The sequence below is a fragment of the Leuciscus leuciscus genome (genome assembly GCF_965113295.1).
Source record: "Leuciscus leuciscus genome assembly, chromosome: 7".
Classification (NCBI taxonomy): Eukaryota; Metazoa; Chordata; class Actinopteri; order Cypriniformes; family Leuciscidae; genus Leuciscus; species Leuciscus leuciscus.
Window position 1 is genome coordinate 124,243 of NC_138731.1, and position 19,715 is coordinate 143,957.

The 19,715-nt window shown below is 44.8% G+C and overlaps 1 protein-coding gene across 2 annotated transcripts in view; it reads right to left on the reverse strand.

Moving 5' to 3' along the window:
* Window positions 1-19,715, reverse strand: part of LOC309502697 (mitogen-activated protein kinase kinase kinase kinase 4-like) — a 75,480-nt gene that overhangs the window by 32,065 nt on the left and 23,700 nt on the right. For both annotated transcript variants that reach the window (XM_082175166.1, XM_082175165.1), the window contains exons 3-14: window positions 16,712-16,768; window positions 15,368-15,493; window positions 12,312-12,422; window positions 10,035-10,125; window positions 7,165-7,295; window positions 6,150-6,204; window positions 5,553-5,631; window positions 5,279-5,454; window positions 5,121-5,193; window positions 3,267-3,477; window positions 2,231-2,392; window positions 974-1,060 (exon numbers count right to left, since the gene is read on the reverse strand). In XM_082175166.1, coding sequence (XP_082031292.1) covers window positions 974-1,060; window positions 2,231-2,392; window positions 3,267-3,477; window positions 5,121-5,193; window positions 5,279-5,454; window positions 5,553-5,631; window positions 6,150-6,204; window positions 7,165-7,295; window positions 10,035-10,125; window positions 12,312-12,422; window positions 15,368-15,493; window positions 16,712-16,768 — 1,359 coding nt within the window. The remainder of the gene's footprint in view (window positions 1-973; window positions 1,061-2,230; window positions 2,393-3,266; window positions 3,478-5,120; window positions 5,194-5,278; window positions 5,455-5,552; window positions 5,632-6,149; window positions 6,205-7,164; window positions 7,296-10,034; window positions 10,126-12,311; window positions 12,423-15,367; window positions 15,494-16,711; window positions 16,769-19,715) is intronic.

Genomic DNA, 19,715 nt, shown 5'->3' on the forward strand with positions numbered 1-19,715 from the left:
CAAACCTTCAGTCAAACCTTCAGTGTCAAACAAACATTCAGAGTCAAACAAACCTTCAGAGTCAAACAAACAAACCTTCAGAGTCAAACAAACCTTCAGAGTCAAACAAACCGCTAGAGTCAAACAAACCTTCAGTCAAACAAACCTTCAGAGTCAAACAAACCTTCAGTCAAACAAACCTTCAGTCAAACAAACCTTCAGAGTCAAACCTTTAGGCTACGTTCACACTGCAGGCTGAAACGACCCAATTCCGATTTTTTTGCCCCTATGCGACCTGTATCTGATCTTTTCATGACAGTCTGAACGACACAGATCCGATCTTTTCAAATGCGACCCAGGCCACTTGGGTATGTGGTCCCAAATCCGATACATATCCGATCTTTTCAAATGCGACTTCAGTCTGAACGGCCAGGTCGCATGTATCCGACCCGCACGTCATTGATACGCGAAAAACGTCTTAATCCTGCGTTGAAGTAGTCGTCGTTTCGAAAACGGACTGCATATTCGTCGAGCTGAGGTAAATCTGCCGAACGGGTCGACCTCGACGAGCCCGTTAATTAAAAAATAAATAAATAAAAGCCCACGGCCATTATATATACGTTATGTTAACTTATTTGTGCTGAATCTGATATTAGATAGGTCAGCGGCTGCTGTCTGGCTCTTGTGTAACGGTCGCTGCGCGCGTTCGTGTGTGTGTGTGTGTGTGTGTGAGAGAGAGAGAATCACAGTTAAAGTTTAGCTACTTCCGCAAACAATAAGTGACGTCGTTGACCGTTGAGTACTCTTCTGCGCATGCGGGTCACTTCTGGGTCATTTCACGTTCACACAGGAGATCACAAAAGGTCGCATTTAATTGGAAATGTGAACGGCCTTGCAAAAAAATCGAATTTTTTCAAAAAATCGGAATTGAGCATTAAGCCCTGCAGTGTGAACGTAGCCTTAGAGTCAAACAAACCTTCAGAGATTCACTCACCAGTAACATGGCCTGCTCATGTAACAGCTGCTGCTGCAGGATCTCCAGGTGCCTCTGCTCCTCCTCCAGCTGCCGGCGGATGTACTCCTGACACACACACACGTTACAGTCAGATGTGCTCCAGACACACACGTTACAGTCAGATGTACTCCTGACACACACACACACACACACACACACACACACACACACACACACACACACACACGTTACAGTCAGATGTACTCCTGCCAAGCAAACACAGGGGTTACACACAAACACACCTCTCTCACACACCACACACACCTCACACACGCGCACACACGTACACACACCAGCAGTTAGGCTGATGGATATCACGGAGCGTGGGGAAAGATGTAACGACGCCCAGTTCCAGGAATGCACTAATATTTTGTTGGTAGTACCAGTTTGCAACAATTATAAATAAGTTAAAAATGAAAATACATTTTTGGATATACCAAAAAACTTTTTCAGCAACACCGGGTGATCACGCTACTTTTACAGGCTTTTCCCAAATCCCGGAAGTGACCTCAACGTGTTATTTAAATAAACTCCTGATACTTACAAACTTTCCAATGCCTCGTTTTATGAGTACAGAAGCTATTTGTACGACTGTAGAAGTGCCATTCTGGGCATTATTAGTGGGGTGATTTATGAGATACATCATAGGATCCATTAGCGCCTGCACCAACCCATCCGGCTGATATCTCTAGATAAGCTCTAACTTTAATAATGTTCGACCAAGGGGAAAAGGCTTCTGGGGGGGTGTTTGGCTCGAGGTCATGGTGCAAAGGACCCTAGGTTGAAATTACTCCGAACCATCCCTTTAAATGGCAATTTTAACCAATGACCAGGAGTGTCTTCCCTCCTCCCTCACATCTTATCTTGAGCTACAAATCGTGAGCTTAGAATTAAAAGGTTCTATCTCCACTTTTGGTCAAAATTGAGTTTTTGACATAATCTGATCCATTAGGTGTTTATTAATGCCTGTGTGGTGTTATTTTTGTAAAAAAATATTTTGTTAGTAGTTATTAATAAAATAAAAAGGTTCCATCTCTCCATTGCCAGCTGGGATGTAAAAACTTTGATGCTCAATATCTCGGAACTACCCTAAACGGAGATAGAACCTTATAATTCTAAGCTCACGAAATGCTTTGCTTGAGTTGACAGATGTGCTTGGCCAAACACTGAAGACCAGGGCCATGATTAGTGATGAAGTTAGGGTTAGGGTTAGGGTCAGGGTTAGCCCTAACTCACCTGCTCGCGGTCCGCCCTCCTCTTCTCCTCTTCTGCCCTCCTGCGCTCCTCCTCTTCTTTGCGTCTCCTCTCCATCTCCTCCACACGTCTCTTCTCCTCCTGCTCTCTCCTCCTCTGCTCTCGCTCCTGTTGTCTCCTCATCTCTCGCTCTCGTCTTTGTTGCTGCAGTACACAAGAATCACTCTGCAGTTAAGCTTACAATCATTATTGACATTTCCTTAAGTTTCAACTCAATAATGGTGTTGTCTTGAGTTGCTTGTTCTTCGTAAAAGTTGCCGCTTTAAGTTTCAACATAAAGACAGAAGGGCCTAACTGTTCTGTGTCCTTCATCACACATGAGGCACTGCAATAACCACATGTTTTAAACCTGCCATGTGACATCCCAATGCGAGGTTCGCCTGAATACATTACGGTCTCTGTAAACTGAGACAGAAAGAGCAGCTGAAAGGGTTACTGTTATTGTAGGATTTGACCAACTAAAGAATAAGATGTCAATTTTGCTTTCAAAATGGCAAATTTCGCCAAACTATTTCGCTATACTATGGATGTTCTAGTTGGATTAACAGGCTCATATCATTGAAGACTCACTGTCTGCCATGTTGTGACATGTGAGTTCATGATCATGTGACCCATGTTGTTCAAAATGTTTAGTTTTTTTTTCCCTAAAGGGTCAAACGGAGATCTTTAACTGACCTCTCCTTTGCTATAGTACATGCAATGCGTATTTTTGTAGGATCATATTGTTGCAGAAGAAATGTATTTTGTGATGGGTGATTTTACCAACTGGTGAACATGTGACTTAAATGATCCAATAAGGCTCATAAATTTGGTCAGGAATTGATCACATGTGACAGAAATGTTTGCCACTGTAGTGGTGGATGTAGTTGTTCTTAGAGTGCAGGCTTTTGACACACTTCGCCGATTGTTTTTTGAACCCTAGACATCTCTAAACTCTTCCTAAAGGTGCAGTGACTCTTGTGTTTGGCTGGTTCAGATGTGGCATGGGAAGTTAAACAGCATCACAGTGTGTGCTCACCTCCTCCAGCCGCCGCCTCTGCTCTTTCTGCTGCTCGATGCGCTTCTGCCGTTCTGCCAGTAGTTGGCGCTTGTATTCCTCCTGCTCGCGCATCTGCTGTTCCTGGAGGAGCTGCTGTCGTCTCATGGCCTCCGAGCGCTCCTTATTCTCCTGCTGTAGACGGATGAAGTCCCGGCGCAGAGTCGACTCGCCCGGGACATTCACGATAGAGCTGCGGGATTCAGAACACAGCAGAGTTACACACTGGTCCATACTGCTCCAACTATAGGACTTTTCCAGCCACTCTCACAAAGAGCCACTTCTAACCAATTAACTATCTAGAGCTGAGAAAAATTATATTCCCAATAAAAATTTACTTTTTTAAAGATGTGATGAATTTCTGTGAGTCAAGTCATTTCTATGCTTTTCAATTTATTTTCAGCTGTTCATTAAACTGTAATGATAAATAAGTCAGAGGCTGATCTATAGGTGTCGGGCTGATGTGCATCTCTCCAAAACTGGACGCGTACATACGAGAGCTGCACGACTAATCGTTAAAAGATCACGATTCAGGCAGACACATATTATTCCTAAATGACAGTATCCACATTTGTCTTACAATCATTCAGAATAATCACATTAGTACTAAGATAAAAGTTTATAATTTGGAAATAAACACTGATGTCAACGGTAGTAACTTCAATCAATTGCATCGCTACACCAGTAGGTGGCAACAAGTGTCTGTTAAAAAATGTATTCCTCATTGAAGTGAAGTCTTTGAGTGAGTCATTGAATCATCTGTTCAAGATATTCGTTAAAAAACATTGATTCATCCAGTAATGAGACAAGTCTTTATGAGCGAGTTATTGAATCATTCATTCAAACTGATTTTATTATTAATTAATAGAATATTTTTAAATAGATTGCAGCAATTAATATTTTGTCAGAAGCTCCAGTAAATTGCTGTTATAACCGCAGTTGTTTCTCTTGCTGCTTATGTATGTGTTCTGAGATGCAGAGGTGGCAGCTCCGGATTGGCTAGTCATTATTGGAGACTGCCTCCTATTGGCCGACTCTAGGAGTTTAACAGGCTTCCACTCGCCTTCTTCAGGAGCTTCTTTCACCGCCCACTTGTGGACGTTTGGGTTAGTTGCCCTTGTGTTGTTTTTGTGTTTGAGCTTGTACTTTGGTTCTTTATTTGTAGTATTTGTTCATACTTTGTAAATTCTTGTAAATATTGATTTATTGGTTTCTGATGCCATTTATTTTCATTGTTTCTGTTTGAAGAATGTGGTAGGTAGGGAAGATAATCTTGTATTTTCTTTTAATGAGGTTGAGTTTTGGGTTTTGTTTATGTTTTTTTTGGCCTTGTTGGGACCGGAAGGTTTTCCCAATACATTTTTTTTCTTTCCTTCACTGTAGTAAATACCCACAAATTAAGCCTATGTCCAAGAATCTTTTCTGTAGTGGCCTGGCCCCTAGACGGCCGTAACAATTGCATGTTATTTTGTTTTCTCTTTTAGCATCATGGGAGAATCGTGAAAAAACTGTGATTCTCAATTAATTCAGAATCGTGCAGCTCTTATACACATAAATCTGTGCATTAAATCTGCATACAAACGTTTTCATGAAGAACTGATGATACACCAATCAATCACTTACATTCTGAAATTTATGCTTAATGTATGTAATAAATGTGAGAACAACTGAAACCACACCAATGCAAAAACCACATACTCTGAAATTTTATACATGGATATTTCATCTTAACGTATTTCATCGAATCCAGAGGAGGAGCAAGAAGAGCTCTGTAATCTGGGTATGTTCATTGTGTTTCAAACGGTTTCATATTCTTGGCAGTGTGTTGCGTCATACCTGGGCTCTCCCTCCTGCTCCTGAGCTTCCTCCTCCTCTTCCTCACTGCCGCTGTACTCGTACTCGGTCTCATCTGCGGTCGGAGCACAAGCACACGTCACACGCGAGCACTAGCGACTAGCGCACACTCTCTGTGGCGACAGGACCCGCACCCTTACCTTTCTCTCCGCGCTTCTTGCGGCAGCGGTCCAAGTGGTCTTTGAGCTGGATGCGCACCTGCCTCTCGTTGGGCTGGTCCCTGATGAAGGGATGCTTCAGGAGCTGGTCGGTGGGCGGCCGCTGCGTGTAGTTCTTCACCAGACAGCCCTCGATGAAGCTGAAGAACTTCTTGGACCTGAAAACAAGATCACGGGAGAGGAGAGCGTTTCTGGAGGAGCACCAGAGACCTTTGACCTGCTGGCATCAATACGACAATAAGATGAAGGTACTGACCATTTCTTGGACTTGAGTCTGGGTGGAGGATTTCTGGGTATGAGAAAGAGCGCGCGCATGGGATGCATATCACACAACGCTGCAAAACACCGACACACACGTCCCATGAAACCCAGTTATCAATTCAGGATATTAAAGGTAATGTCCGACCAAACTTTTTAATTGTGTCGTGACTGATTGTGTGTGAAAACCAATTGCATATTTTAAAGTATGCAAATGAGACAAATGATCTAATATATGCAGCTATATCACCACAAGAGTGAGGTGGACGACTGTTACGGAGCCTCAGTAAGACAAGAGCAGCTCCAACGAGGACAGAAAGTCATATGTAAATGACAGAATTGACAGAATTAAGGGTTAGTTCTTGGACGGCCACAGTCTTCAGCCCTAATTAAACGCACCTGATCCAGCTCCTCAAGTCCTTCAGGATTATTGGAAAACTACAGGTGTGTGTGTTGTTGCTGTGGCACCCCTGCTTTAAATCAGCAAATGCATTAATTTCCTCTAAAATGGACTAATGGTGGAGTAAAAGCAACTGGACATCAAGAGACAGAAAGAAAGGAAGATGAGAGAGGAGGAGTGTAATGGAGTACTCACGAGGAGCGCCCTCCGCCATCTCTATAGCCGTGATCCCACAGGACCACAGATCGCTCTACAGGGAAAGCAGAACATCGTCTCGTCAGCTCATTCATTCAGCTCAGTGTTTAAACTGCATCTATTTAAAGGGATAGTTCACTTTGAAATTAATTTTTGGTATGTTTTAGCTTACCTCAAGGACATCCAAGATGTAGGTGTCTTTTTTTCCGCAGTAGTTTCAATTTTTTATATTTTTAGGTCAAACCGTTCTTGTCTGTCAGTCATAATGCAGGTCTATGGTCACGGTCTCAAAACACATGCACAGAGTCCAAATTAAAACAATTCCCCGTCGTCCAAATTAAACAATTCCCCATCGTAAGTACACATTGATGGCCTAAGACACGAAACGAGCGGTTTGTGTGAGAAAACGAACAGTATTTATATCGTTTTTACCACTTATACGCAGCCATGTCGAATTGCTCTGATCTGACGTGTGCGCAGACTGGTGCATAGATATATACACACTAGATGTCGCCTTGTCTACGGCAGTTCATTGAACGAATGTCTTTAAGGCGACATCTAGTGTATATATCTATGCACCAGTCTGCGTACACGTCAGATCAGAGCACTTGGACATGGCTGCGTATAAGTGGTAAAAACGATATAAATACTGTTCGTTTTCTCACACAAACCGCTCGTTTCGTGTCTTAGGCCATCAATGTGTACTTACGATGGGGAATTGTTTAATTTGGACGACGGGGAATTGTTTTAATTTGGACTCTGTGCATGTGTTTTGAGACCGTGACCATAGACCTGCATTATGACTGACAGACAAGAACGGTTTGACCTAAAAATATCAAAATTGAAACTACTGCGGAAAAAAAGACACCTACATCTTGGATGCCCTTGAGGTAAGCTAAAACATACCAAAAATTTATTTCAAAGTGAACTATCCCTTTAACATGCTGAATGTTCCTGCAGTGCTTGATCTTCCCATGAGGGCCTGGGACATGTGTGTGTGTGTGCAGGTTATTACCCTGTAATCGTAAGTAGCATCCGGGTTTTCGTCACAGGCGATGACCTCCGGAGCCATCCAGTACGGCGTTCCAATGAAGGTGTTTCTGCGGCCGACGGTTCGATCCAGCTGAGCGCTGACGCCAAAGTCCACTGCAGACGAGACCCAGAGAGCCAACATCAGCTCACACACACCAACAACATGCATCACGCTTACATGGACTCAAGAAAACTTAATTCAGGCTTTATGGAGAAGGTGAGCGGGGAGAGAGTCGACGATCTGCTCTGCATAAGCGACGCTTGGGTGAGATCTCATCATGTACAGCAACTTCACTAAAGCGTACACGGTGCGATTTGTGCTACTTTACGAGCTTGCAGATGATCGCGTGGAAATCGGTGATGCTCGCATGGTCGCGGCTCGCAGCGTGTGAGAGGAATTACGAGCCGAGCACGTTACGAGCACCTCCCGACCTCCCGATAATTTTAAGACATGTTTAAAAAATTCGGGGAGTCAGCCCGATTTTCACAAGCGTATAGGCTGTCCCCTGTTGCCAAATCATACACAACCACGTCACAGGCTAGATCGATGGGGCTGTAGCTCAGTGGCAGCAACCATACAGCATGTGCATACACCGTCACACACACACACACTTCTCTCTCTCTCTCTCTATTTATGTTGTTTATGTTGAAAGGAATGGCTACTGTTCTCTGTTTTTCAACAAATCATTTGCACACACATTTCTGTCATTTTTCTATCTGAAGCTAATGGTGGAGATGCTTGCAACACTGAAAGCTCCGGTCTCTGTGTTTAGCGTGAAAGCACTAGAATAAAATTCGTGCAGGACAGTCGTGCCGTGTACCAGCTGCTTTGACGCGATTATCAGGATAACTGACTCTAACGTGTGCAATATCTCACGACCTCCCGAGTATCCGAACTCGGACCGTGTACGCCCGCATTGAGGCCAGAATATACTTGTTGTGAAACTGCTGTCCATGTCTGACAGAGATTGGCACCATTTCATCTTTAACCTGCTTGTTTTTACGCTGCTTTACGTAAACCATCAATCCGCTACGCCATTAACATTAGCAAAGAAGAAGAGAAATCAACCGTGTGTCAATCACTCTCATGCTGAATTACACAAGGACACCAAAAGTGTGTCTGATTACATTAGAAGGTAAAACGTAAGCATTTAGTCATAGTTGTACATTAATTAAGTAGCTTTAGCCAGAATCTGCACAACCTAAATTTACTGTTAGGAGCTGCTTCTGCCCTCCAGAATGTGTAAAATAAAAAATCCAAAAGTGAATTATTTAATATTATGCATCATTTTCACACAGATACAGTATCTGCATTCAGCCGGTTTTACTGTATTAGCGCTGGTTGGACACTAGGTGGTGCTGTGGGTTATTTTCACAGAAAGGATGATTCTAAACTTTAATGAAATGAAATGAGGCATTTCTATATTTTAAATATTTAAATATATGTTATTTTATAAATGATATCAAATAACAACAAAATGAAGCTGAAAAAATGAAAGGAAATTAACCGACTAATGTACACACTTAAAGGGATACTTCACCTCTGGAAAGATGAATGTGTATTTAAAATAGGTCATTTATGTAGAAGAAATGTGAAGAAATTTTTTAATTTGGAGCTTTCTAGACTGAGAAAAGCCAGAAAACGTATTTTTGGCTTATGTGGATGAAAGACAACAACTCCCAGAATGCACTTGCTTCGCTGCCCTAGGAGGCCACGCCTACCGGTAAGAGAGCGCAGTTGAAAACAAGGCTTGGCTACTATTTGAGACTCCGTGATGAGTTTGCCAGGGATTTCGAGATTGCCCAAAATGTCCGGGATTCGGCTTTTGCGTTCTACAGTCGCCATTCATCATGTTTACTGTGGCGAGCAGGACGAGGCTGACGGCCGCGGGAGAACGGCGCGAGGCTGGTGGCGTCATCACTGAGACGCGCCGGTCTCGCATCTCTCACGGAGGAGCGGGAATTTTCTTAGCAATGGTAAAACGCACATCAACCGGGCACTTGTTTAGCGTTCATGTAAACACTACATTCAGATTCACCAATCGGAATGAATTCAGTTAGACTGAAACAAAAGGTGTGCATGTAAACAAAGAATGGCGACTGCAGAACGCAAAAGCTGAATCCCGGACATTTTCAACGATCTCGCCCGCCGGACAAGTCCGGGAAAAAGAGGATGGTAACCCCTACTACTCAGCATTCTCCTACTACTCCTACTGCTTTCTTCACAGAACAAAAGCCTGTTAGCTTAGCTTCCAAAGAAAGACGGCTGACACTGTGTGTACATTCTGTGAGTGAGATCCCACTCTCTATGGGCGGCCTGAAAACATGCGGAACAACGCCTTCTACTGGCTGTAGTCTTTAGCCTCTGGCCAGAAAATCCTCCGATGACGCAAAATGACGATTTTTGCGTCATCGGAGGATTTTTTCCAGACAAAAAATACATAAATCTCTTGTCTCAGGGGGATATGAGGGTGGAAAGCAGGGTAATTCGAAAATACTACAGGTTTTCTACTAATACAAAGCTTAATGCTAAATCCTGAAGTATCCCTTTAAAGTATCATTTTAACCATGATCAACCGTGTGTGTTAAATGAGTGAAAGGAGTGATCTAAAACAACATTTAAAAATAATACTTGATGTTGTCAGATTTACCTGAGTGAAAACAGAAAACAAATAAAACAAGCAAGTGTTTGTTTTTTCCTGATGATTTTGTTCAAGAAAGGATATTCTCATGAGTCTGAGAAAACTCTTCCATAAAAGGCTTGTCTACCGCATGCATCAAATCGCGAGGACTGGAGATGTGACAGTATTCGGGGTATGTGTAGAGAAAGCAGAGAATCAGTAGAGATCTGACCTAGTTTGACCTCTGCGTTCTCAGTCAGCAGCACATTCTGGCCCTTGATGTCTCTGTGGATGACGTGATGAGCGTGCAGGTGGGCCAACCCCTGATGAAGAGAAGAGAAGAGGCAATGAGAGGAGGAGAGGAGGGGAGGACGAGGAGAAGAGGAGAGGCGAGGAGGAGAGAGGAGAGGAGAGGGATAGGAGGAGAGAGGAGAGGAGAAGAGAAGGAGGCAGAGGAGGGGAGAGGCGAGGAGAGGAGAGGAGAAGAGGAGGGGAGGAGACGGGGGAGGAGAGGAGAAGTGAGGGATAGGAGAGGAGAGGAGAGGCGAGGAGAAGAGAAGAAGGCAGAGGAGGGGAGAGGCAATGAGAGGAGGAGAGGAGGGGAGGAGACGGGGGAGGAGAGGAGAAGTGAGGGATAGGAGAGGAGAGGGGAGGAGGGGAGAGGAGAGGGGAGGAGGGGAGAGGAGAGGGGAGGAGGGGAGAGGAGAGGGGAGGAGGGGAGAGGCGAGGAGGGGAGAGGCGAGGCGAGGCAAGGCGAGGAGAGGAGGGGAGGAGACGGGGGAGGAGAGGAGAAGTGAGGGATAGGAGAGGAGGGGAGAGGAGAGGGGAGGAGAGGAGGGGAGAAGAGAAGTGAGGGATAGGAGAGGAGGGGAGAGGAGGGGAGGGGAGAGGAGGGGAGGGGAGAGGAGGGGACGGGAGAAGAGGAGGGGAGAGGAGAGGGGAGGAGGGGAGAGGAGAAGTGAGGGATAGGAGAGGAGGGGAGGGGAGAGGAGAGAGGAGAGGGGAGGAGAGGAGGGGAGAGGGGAGGAGGGGAGAGGAGAGGCAAGGCGAGGAGAGGAGAGGAGAGGAGAGGAGAGGAGAGGAGAGGAGAGGAGAGGAGGGGAGAGGAGGGGAGAGGAGAGGGGAGGAGAGGAGAGGAGGGGAGAGGAGAGGAGGGGAGAGGAGAGGCGAGGCAAGGCGAGGAGAGGAGGGGAGGGGCAAGGCGAGGAGAGGAGGAGAGGGGAGAGGAGAGGAGGAGAGGGGAGAGGAGAGGAGAGGAGAGGAGAGGAGAGGAGAGGAGAGGAGAGGAGAGGAGAGGAGAGGAGAGGAGGGGCAAGGCGAGGAGAGGAGGGGAGGGGAGAAGAGAGGAGAGGAGAGGAGGGGAGGGGAGAGGAGAGGCGAGGCAAGGAGAGGAGGGGAGGGGAGAGGCGAGGAGAGGAGGAGAGGGGAGAAGAGAAGAGAAGAGAAGAGAGGAATATAATAGAATATATAATAGAATAGAATAGGAGAAGAGAAGAGAAGAGAAGAGAAGAGAAGAGAAGAGAGGAATAGAATAGAATAGAATAGAATAGGAGGGGAGAGGCGAGGAGAAGAGCAGAGAAGAGAAGAGAAGAGAGGAATAGAATAGAATAAAATAGGAGGGGAGAGGAGAGGCGAGGAGAAGAGAAGAGAGGAATAGAATAGAATAGAATAGAATAGAATAGGAGAGGCGAGGAGAAGAGAGGAAGGGAGGGGAGAGGCGAGGCGAAGAGAAGAGAAGAGAAGAGAAGAGAAGAGAAGAGAAGAGAAGAGAAGAGAAGAGAAGAGAAGAGAAGAGAATAGGAGGGGAGGGGAGAGGCGAGGCGAGGAGAAGAGCAGAGAAGAGAAGAGAGGAATAGAATAGAACAGAATAGAATAGGAGGGGAGGGGAGAGGCGAGGCGAGGAGAAGAGAAGAGAGGAATAGAATAGAATAGAATAGAATAGAATAGAATAGAATAGAATAGAACAGAATAGAAGAGGCGAGGAGAAGAGAAGAGAGGAAGGGAGGGGAGAGGCGAGGAGAAGAGAAGAGAAGAGAAGAGAAGAGAAGAGAAGAGAAGAGAAGAGAAGAGAAGAGAAGAGAAGAGAAGAGAAGAATAGAATAGGAGGGGCGAGGCGAGGAGAAGAGAAGAGAAGAGAAGAGAGGAATAGAATAGGAGAGGGATAGGAGAGGAGAGGAGGGGAGAGAAGAGAGGGATAGGAGAGGAGAGGAGAGAGGAGAAGAGAGGGATGGGAGAGGAGAGGAGAGGAGAGGAGGAGAGGAGAAAAGAGGGATAGGAGAAAAGAGGGATAGGAGAGGAGAGGAGGAGAGAGGGATGGGAGAGGAGAGAGGAGAAGGAGGAGAGTAGGGGAGGAGACGGGGGAGGAGAGGAGAAGAGAGGGAGAGGAGAAGAGAGGGAGAGGAGAGGAGAGGAGAGGAGAGGAGAGGAGAGGAGAGGAGAGGAGAGACTCAATCAGCAGCTCCAAACACACAGATCCACTGTCATGTTAGTGTCAACATGCGCTTCATACCCTGAGAATTTCTCTGGAGATGTACGCGATCCAGTCTTCTTTCAGTGTGTTTCCTTTCGTGTTTTTCACAAGGTCTGTTATTGAGCCAGCTCCACAAAACTCCATCACTAGCTACACAAACAACAGACACAGATTTACTGCACATACATCATTTACTGATAACATCTCAGCAAACAGCGGCAAATGCACTTGTCTCCAGACCTCTCGAGAACATCGAGGCCTCAGAGTCTGGATCTGTGCAGAGTGATTTCTGGGAACTGTCAGGTTCTTCTGTCATCACCAAAGGTAATGGGAATGAAGTCTCTAGGTTTAACTTTATCAAAAATTGATTTGGCATTTAGTGTTAACCTGTGAAGCAGCCATCTGCATTTTAAGACTTTATTTATGATGAAAAATATCTTGAAGGAGATTTTAATAATAACTGAACCCATAGGAATCAAGTAAGAATCCACAAAGAATCCATCAAGATCCAACTGGAATTTTACTGGATAAACTAAAATTGATTTCTTTACAATTGATTCCAAAAAATGACAGATTTAACCCTCTGGTACTGTACGCATACAGGTTAAAAATGACCGAAATGTTTTATTAAAATGAAATGATTATAATATTTTAGTTCGATAATGTTTTTAGGGGCCAAGCCCTGAAGGTACTAGCAGCTACTGGAATTGTTACTTTTATTATTCTTCCCGAATGGGAGTCTATGGCAGCCCTGTGAACGGAACATGAGAAAATTATGAAAATTGGCACACTTGTAGTGATGGTAATGAATAGACTTCTGGTCAACTTTGGGGTCCCTAGGACCAACTCTATAACGCCACCACCAGTTCAGAAATTCACATTTGAAACGGTTGAACAATTTGATCTAGAAAAATTGTGAAAATTGGCTCAGATGATCTTTAAACAGAATTTTTTTTTATTCATCTCTGTTCAAAAGTTATGATGTCGTGAACTTAACGAAGTCAACCCGAAATTGGTTCAGAGGCTGTATCTCGGCCCAACTTTGATCAATATAGCGCCACCTACAGGTCATGAGATCTGAATCAGTGTCAACTGAGTGGGAAATCTGCTATCTTTCAGGTCGTGGGTTTGTATCCAGTATGGCACATGCCCAGACCGCAAGAGCTATTGTGGCCAGAAATGGTGCAAGAGTTGCTTCCGTTTCAGATATTGTGCCTTTCTAAGAATGATCTCATCTGAATACAAAATGCAGTGCATTTATGTACAAAATCTTCATTTTGAGTTGATTCTCTCTTGAACTATGGGACTTCGGCATCTGTGTGAACACACGTCTTCCCACAGGTGAGAACAAGATGAGTGACAAGCACCTGACCCAGAGATTGTGGTCTGATTCCTGTGTGGTACAACCTCATAAAATTGTGTCCTATGCTTTTACATTGTGATTACTTGTATGTGAACAACATGTGAGCAAGTATGTACTAATCTTTTTTCCTCTTCTATGTTTTTGGTTTATTCTGTTCATTCTCATCTGAACTTCTGTTCGTTGTGAGTTCATTCTTACCAGTAATTCTGAACCTGGATCGAGTGATATTTTTATATCTTTCATCTTTGAGCAGTCATGTGTTTGTGCACACTACCAAACGCTTCCACTAGGAGAAATTCCACTACCAGTGAACTCATTTTTGACAATTTTTTTCAGGAACATTTAACATTTTCAAATCGTGTCCATGAATTATTATTTTTTGGACTGGAAACATTTGTGTGTATGCAGCGTTTCTCTCGAGGATGAGCGTGTGTGTGTGTGTGTGTGTGTGTGTGTGTGTGTGTGAGAGAGAGTGTGTGTATACAGCGTTTCTCTCGAGTATGAGCGTGTATGTGTGTGTGTGTGTGTGTGTGTGTGTGTGTGTGTGTGTGTGTATGCAGCGTTTCTCTCGAGTATGAGCGTGTGGTGTGTGTGTGTGTGTGTGTGTGTGTGTGTGTGTGTGTGTGTGTGTGTGTGTGTGTGTGTGTGTGAGAGTGTGTATATAGCGTTTCTCTCGAGTATGAGCGTGTATGTGTGTGTGTGTGTGTGTGTGTGTGAGAGTGTGTGTATACAGCGTTTCTCTCGAGTATGAGCGTGTGTGTGTGTGTGTGTGTGAGAGTGTGTGTATACAGCGTTTCTCTCGAGTATGAGCATGTGTGTGTGTGTGTGTGAGAGTGTGTGTATACAGCGTTTCTCTCGAGTATGAGCGTGTGTGTGTGTGTGTGTGTGAGAGTGTGTGTATACAGCGTTTCTCTCGAGTATGAGCATGTGTGTGTGTGTGTGTGTGTGTGTGTGTGTGTGTGTGTGTGTGTATGCAGCATTTCTCTCGAGTATGAGTGTGTGTGTGTATGCAGCGTTTCTCTCGAGTATGAGCGTGCGTGTGTGTGTGTGCGTATGTAGTGTTTCTCTCGAGTATGAGCGTGTGTGTGTGTGTGTGTGTTTGTGTGTATGCAGCGTTTCTCTCGAGTATGAGCGTGTGTGTGTGTGAGAGTGTGTGTATACAGCGTTTCTCTCGAGTATGAGCATGTGTGTGTGTGTGTGTGTGTGTGTGTATGCAGCATTTCTCTCGAGTGTGAGTGTGTGTGTGTATGCAGCGTTTCTCTCGAGTATGAGCGTGCGTGTGTGTGTGTGCGTATGTAGTGTTTCTCTCGAGTATGAGCGTGTGTGTGTGTGTGTGTGTTTGTGTGTATGCAGCGTTTCTCTCGAGTATGAGCGTGTGTGTGTGTGAGAGTGTGTGTATACAGCGTTTCTCTCGAGTATGAGCATGTGTGTGTGTGTGTGTGTGTGTGTGTATGCAGCATTTCTCTCGAGTGTGAGTGTGTGTGTGTATGCAGCGTTTCTCTCGAGTATGAGCGTGCGTGTGTGTGTGTGCGTATGTAGTGTTTCTCTCGAGTATGAGCGTGTGTGTGTGTGTATGCAGCGTTTCTCTCGAGTATGAGCGTGTGTGTGTGTGTGTGTGTGTGTGTGTGTATGCAGCGTTTCTCTCGAGTATGAGCGTGTGTGTGTGTGTGTGTGTGTGTGTGTGTGTAGTGTTTCTCGAGTATAAGTGTGTGTGTGAGAGAGCGTCACTAACCCACAGCTGGTCGTCGTGTCCTGGAGGACTCTTCTTAATGAACGCTCCGTAATACGTGGCAATGTTTCTGTGATGAGAGTATTTCTTCAGCATGTTAATCTCCAGCTTAATCTCCTCTTCTTCATCCTGAACACACACACGGGAAGCTTCATGAATACAGTTGTGTAGTAATTCTCAGTGTCTATATGGATTTTTAAATGACAATTGATAAAACTTGGTTGGTGTGAATCAACGCGACAAGAAATAAACCCCAATCGTCTCACACGCTTCGCTAATATAGAAAGCTATGAAGGGTTCCGCAAGGTTTCTTTATTTTTAAATAAATTCTTATCTTAATATATATTCAGACTTAATATAATATAGACAGATTTTCTCTATAATAAATAACCATAACTGAGCAAAAAAAAAAAAAAAACACAGATCATGTGACACTTCTCAAACTATATTCTGAAGGCAGTCAGTCACGGCAAGTAAAGGGGAGGACAGAAAGCTGATGTGTGTGTGTGTGTGTGTGTGTTGTGATGAACGAGATAACTGAGCCTTACAGACGTCAGCGTACGCCACTGTTATACTGACAAACATCACGAGCACAAATCTCTGCTCTTATGAATTATGAATAATCCTACATGAATAATGAATAATATGAATCATATGTTTGCTAGGAATGGCTAGGAATGGGGTAACTGAATGATTTGTTCATATAATGATCTAGTCTGTTTTTAACACTGTAGAGATTACAGACCAAATCCCTCTACACTTTTGACAACATTTAATCCAGGAGTAAAAAGTTTTATTTTTGACACTTGGCAAATAACACTAGTATAACTATTATAATAGTATAATAACACTTTATCAATGTAGTTTTGTGCAGACTCACATTTCTGCTTTTCAGACATGAAGGAGAAGAGAGGGATGAAAAACTAGCAAAAGAACAAAGTATTCACTGCATTGTCATCTTGCAACAAATACAAATATGGTAGGTTGGTTTCTCTTCTCATGAACTAGCGATGAAAAAACTGCTTGGCTTCTTAGAAAGCTAAATAATCTGAGCTCGATTAAAGGACCAAACGCTACGCTAGCTCTACCATTCCTCTTTCTATTAGACTGTACAATGAAAAGGCAGGCACTTGGGATGTGTTGTTATTGTACTCCCGAGCATGTTTTGTCTATTTGGATTTGGTATATCTGTTTTTATGCTTTTCTGGGTAGTTTTACTTGCTGATGTACTTAATGCATTAATTCAATCGTAATAGTGCTAAGCAGAAAAGTAAATAAACTTCAACTTTGCATATCAAACCAGGCTGACTCCTTTCTTGTGGTCTAATATATTGTGTTCAAACTTACTTCAGTCACGTCCATGACTTTGATGGCTGCCAGCTGTCCGGTTTTGACATGTCGACCCTGAAGGGAAACACAGAGGAAATTAGTAAGATGCAGCAACGATTGTCAGAAGAAACAAAACAATGAGGTGTGTATGTTCATGCACTTCAATAGCGCTGTGAGCAACGAAATCTCTGCCACTTAAAGTAAAAACAGGCTAAAATTGGTGGACAAAAATCTGCACCGGAAGCGTTACTTCACAATCCAATAACATGAACATGAACATGAACATTTACATTTATTCATTTAGCTGACGCTTTTATACAAAGCGACTTACAATTGCTATATATGTCAGAGGTCGCATGCCTCTGGAGCAACTAGGGGTTAAGTGTCTTGCTCAGGGACACATTGGTGTCTCACAGTGGATTCGAACCCGGGTCTCTCACACCAAAGGCATGTGTCTTATCCATTGCGCCACCACCACCCTTGAACATTAACATGGATGAAAAGCAGGGCTGATGTGAAATGACTCTCCACTGAATTCACTGTAAATGGAGGACTAATGACTGTACACTTCCTCCTAAACGAACACTAGCTGTCTTCCATAAGCACTTCCCCTCGGAGGAAACACCGTTCCACACCGTCAAGTGGACAAGAGAAGTTTAGATTGACAGACCCTCGGCTTCAGGCAACCTGGTAGGAGCTGAAGTCTATCAGAGTCACTAACTCCTCTCTGGTAGGAGCTGAAGTCTATCAGAGTCACTAACTCCTCTCTGGTAGGAGCTGAAGTCTATCAGAGTCACTAACTCCCCTCTGGTAGGAGCTGAAGTCTATTAGAGTTGCTAACTCCTCTCTGGTAGGAGCTGAAGTCTATCAGAGTCACTAACTTCTCTCTGGTAGGAGCGGAAGTCTATCAGAGTCACTAACTCCTCTATGGTAGGAGCTGAAGTCTATCAGAGTCGCTAACTCCTCTCAGGTAGGACCTTAAGTCTATCAGAGTCACTAACTCCTCTCAGGTAGGAGCTGAAGTCTATCAGAGTCACTAACTCCTCTCAGGTAGGAGCTGAAGTCTATCAGAGTCACTAACTCCTCTATGGTAGGAGCTGAAGTCTATCAGAGTCACTAACTCCTCTATGGTAGGAGCTAAAGTCTATCAGAGTCACTAACTCCTCTCAGGTAGGAGCTAAAGTCTATCAGAGTCACTAACTCCTCTCTGGTAGGAGCTGAAGTCTATTAGAGTCACTAACTCCTCTCTGGTAGGAGCTGAAGTCTATCAGAGTCACTAACTCCTCTCTGGTAGGAGCTGAAGTCTATTAGAGTCACTAACTCCTCTTTGGTAGGAGCTGAAGTCTATCAGAGTCACTAACTCCTCTCTGGTAGGAGCTGAAGTCTATCAGAGTCACTAACTCCTCTCTGGTAGGAGCTGAAGTCTATTAGAGTCACTAACTCCTCTTTGGTAGGAGCTGAAGTCTATCAGAGTCACTAACTCCTCTCTGGTAGGAGCTGAAGTCTATCAGAGTCACTAACTCCTCTTTGGTAGGAGCTGAAGTCTATCAGAGTCACTAACTCCTCTTTGGTAGGAGCTGAAGTCTATCAGAGTCACTAACTCCTCTCTGGTAGGAGCTGAAGTCTATCAGAGTCACTAACTCCTCTCTGGTAGGAGCTGAAGTCTATAATACCTGAAATAATGGCACCCCCCATTGTCCAAAGAATGTATGAAACAATATGGATTTATTAAACAACGTAAATCTTTCATGGGTTTACTACTACATATTTCAGTAAGAGACATCATGTCACAGTGTCTGGTTGTGTTTCCCTGGGGTTCACTAGAGGTCCTTGTTCTCACAGTGTCATTCACATTAGACTACAATTCCCAGCATTCTGTTCTGTCACTTATCTGATTATTGCACTCAGCTGGTTCCCATCACCTTGTTAGTTCTGTGTGTATATATACTCTGTCTGTGTTAGTGTTTGTTACGGAGTCCTTGTTAATGTCTCACACTTCTTGGTTTGTTCCTGCTTGTTCCTTGTGTTCATTGTTCTTGTTTAGATTGCTTGTATGGTATTTGACACTTGCCTGGACTGGATTACGTTTCACGGATTACCCAATAAATATCTCACTGCACTTGGATCTACTGTCTCCCTCATGTGTGTCGTGACAGAAGGACTCCGTCACAATGAATAGATCCAGCAGTTCGGGATTCCGTAACCCTTCTCCTGTGTATGGGGAAGGAAGGGGACCACAGAGAGGAGGTTCGCAGGTCGGGGAGGAAGCGCCTCGACTTAACATTTTTCAATGTTTTGCCTTATGGGCCCAGCAGACTGAGGAAGCAGCAGCGGCTAAGGCTTCAGCGAACTCGTCCATCAGAAATGGTGAGTCGTTTCTGGGGACTCGCCTGGCGAAGTTCTCCGGAACTCGGGGAGGTTGCAGGGGAGGAGGTGGTCGACAAATTCCACGACACCGTCCTCCGCCTGGCCATTCTTCTGATCCGGAGCCGCCGGACTGGTCTAGTACAAGATCCTCGCCGCTGGTTCCGTCAAGCACCAGATCCTCACCGCTGGTTCCGCCCAGCCCAAGGTCCTCACCGCTGGTCCTGTCCAGTTCAAAGTCCTCGCCGCTGGTCTCGTCTAGTACTGAGGCTGCACCTCGCCATCAAGGACGGAGGAGGAGGAGAAGGGCCTCTTATCTCCCCAACGCCTCGGTGGTCGTCCCTGTGCAGCATGCGGTCATTTCAGAGGCCGTCCCTGTGCAGCGTGCGGTCGTTTTGGAGGCCGTCCCTGTGCAGCATGCGATCATTTCAGAGGTCGTCCCTGTGCAGCGTGCGGTCATTTTGGAGGCCGTCCCTGTGCAGCATGCGGTCATTTTGGAGGCCGTCCCTGTGCAGCATGCGGTCATTTCAGAGGCCGTCCCTGTGCAGCGTGCGGTCGTTTTGGAGGCCGTCCCTGTACAGCATGCGGTTGTTTCAGAAGCCGTCCCAGTGCAGTCCGCTGTTATCCCAGAGACCATCCCAGAACTACCCGTCATCTC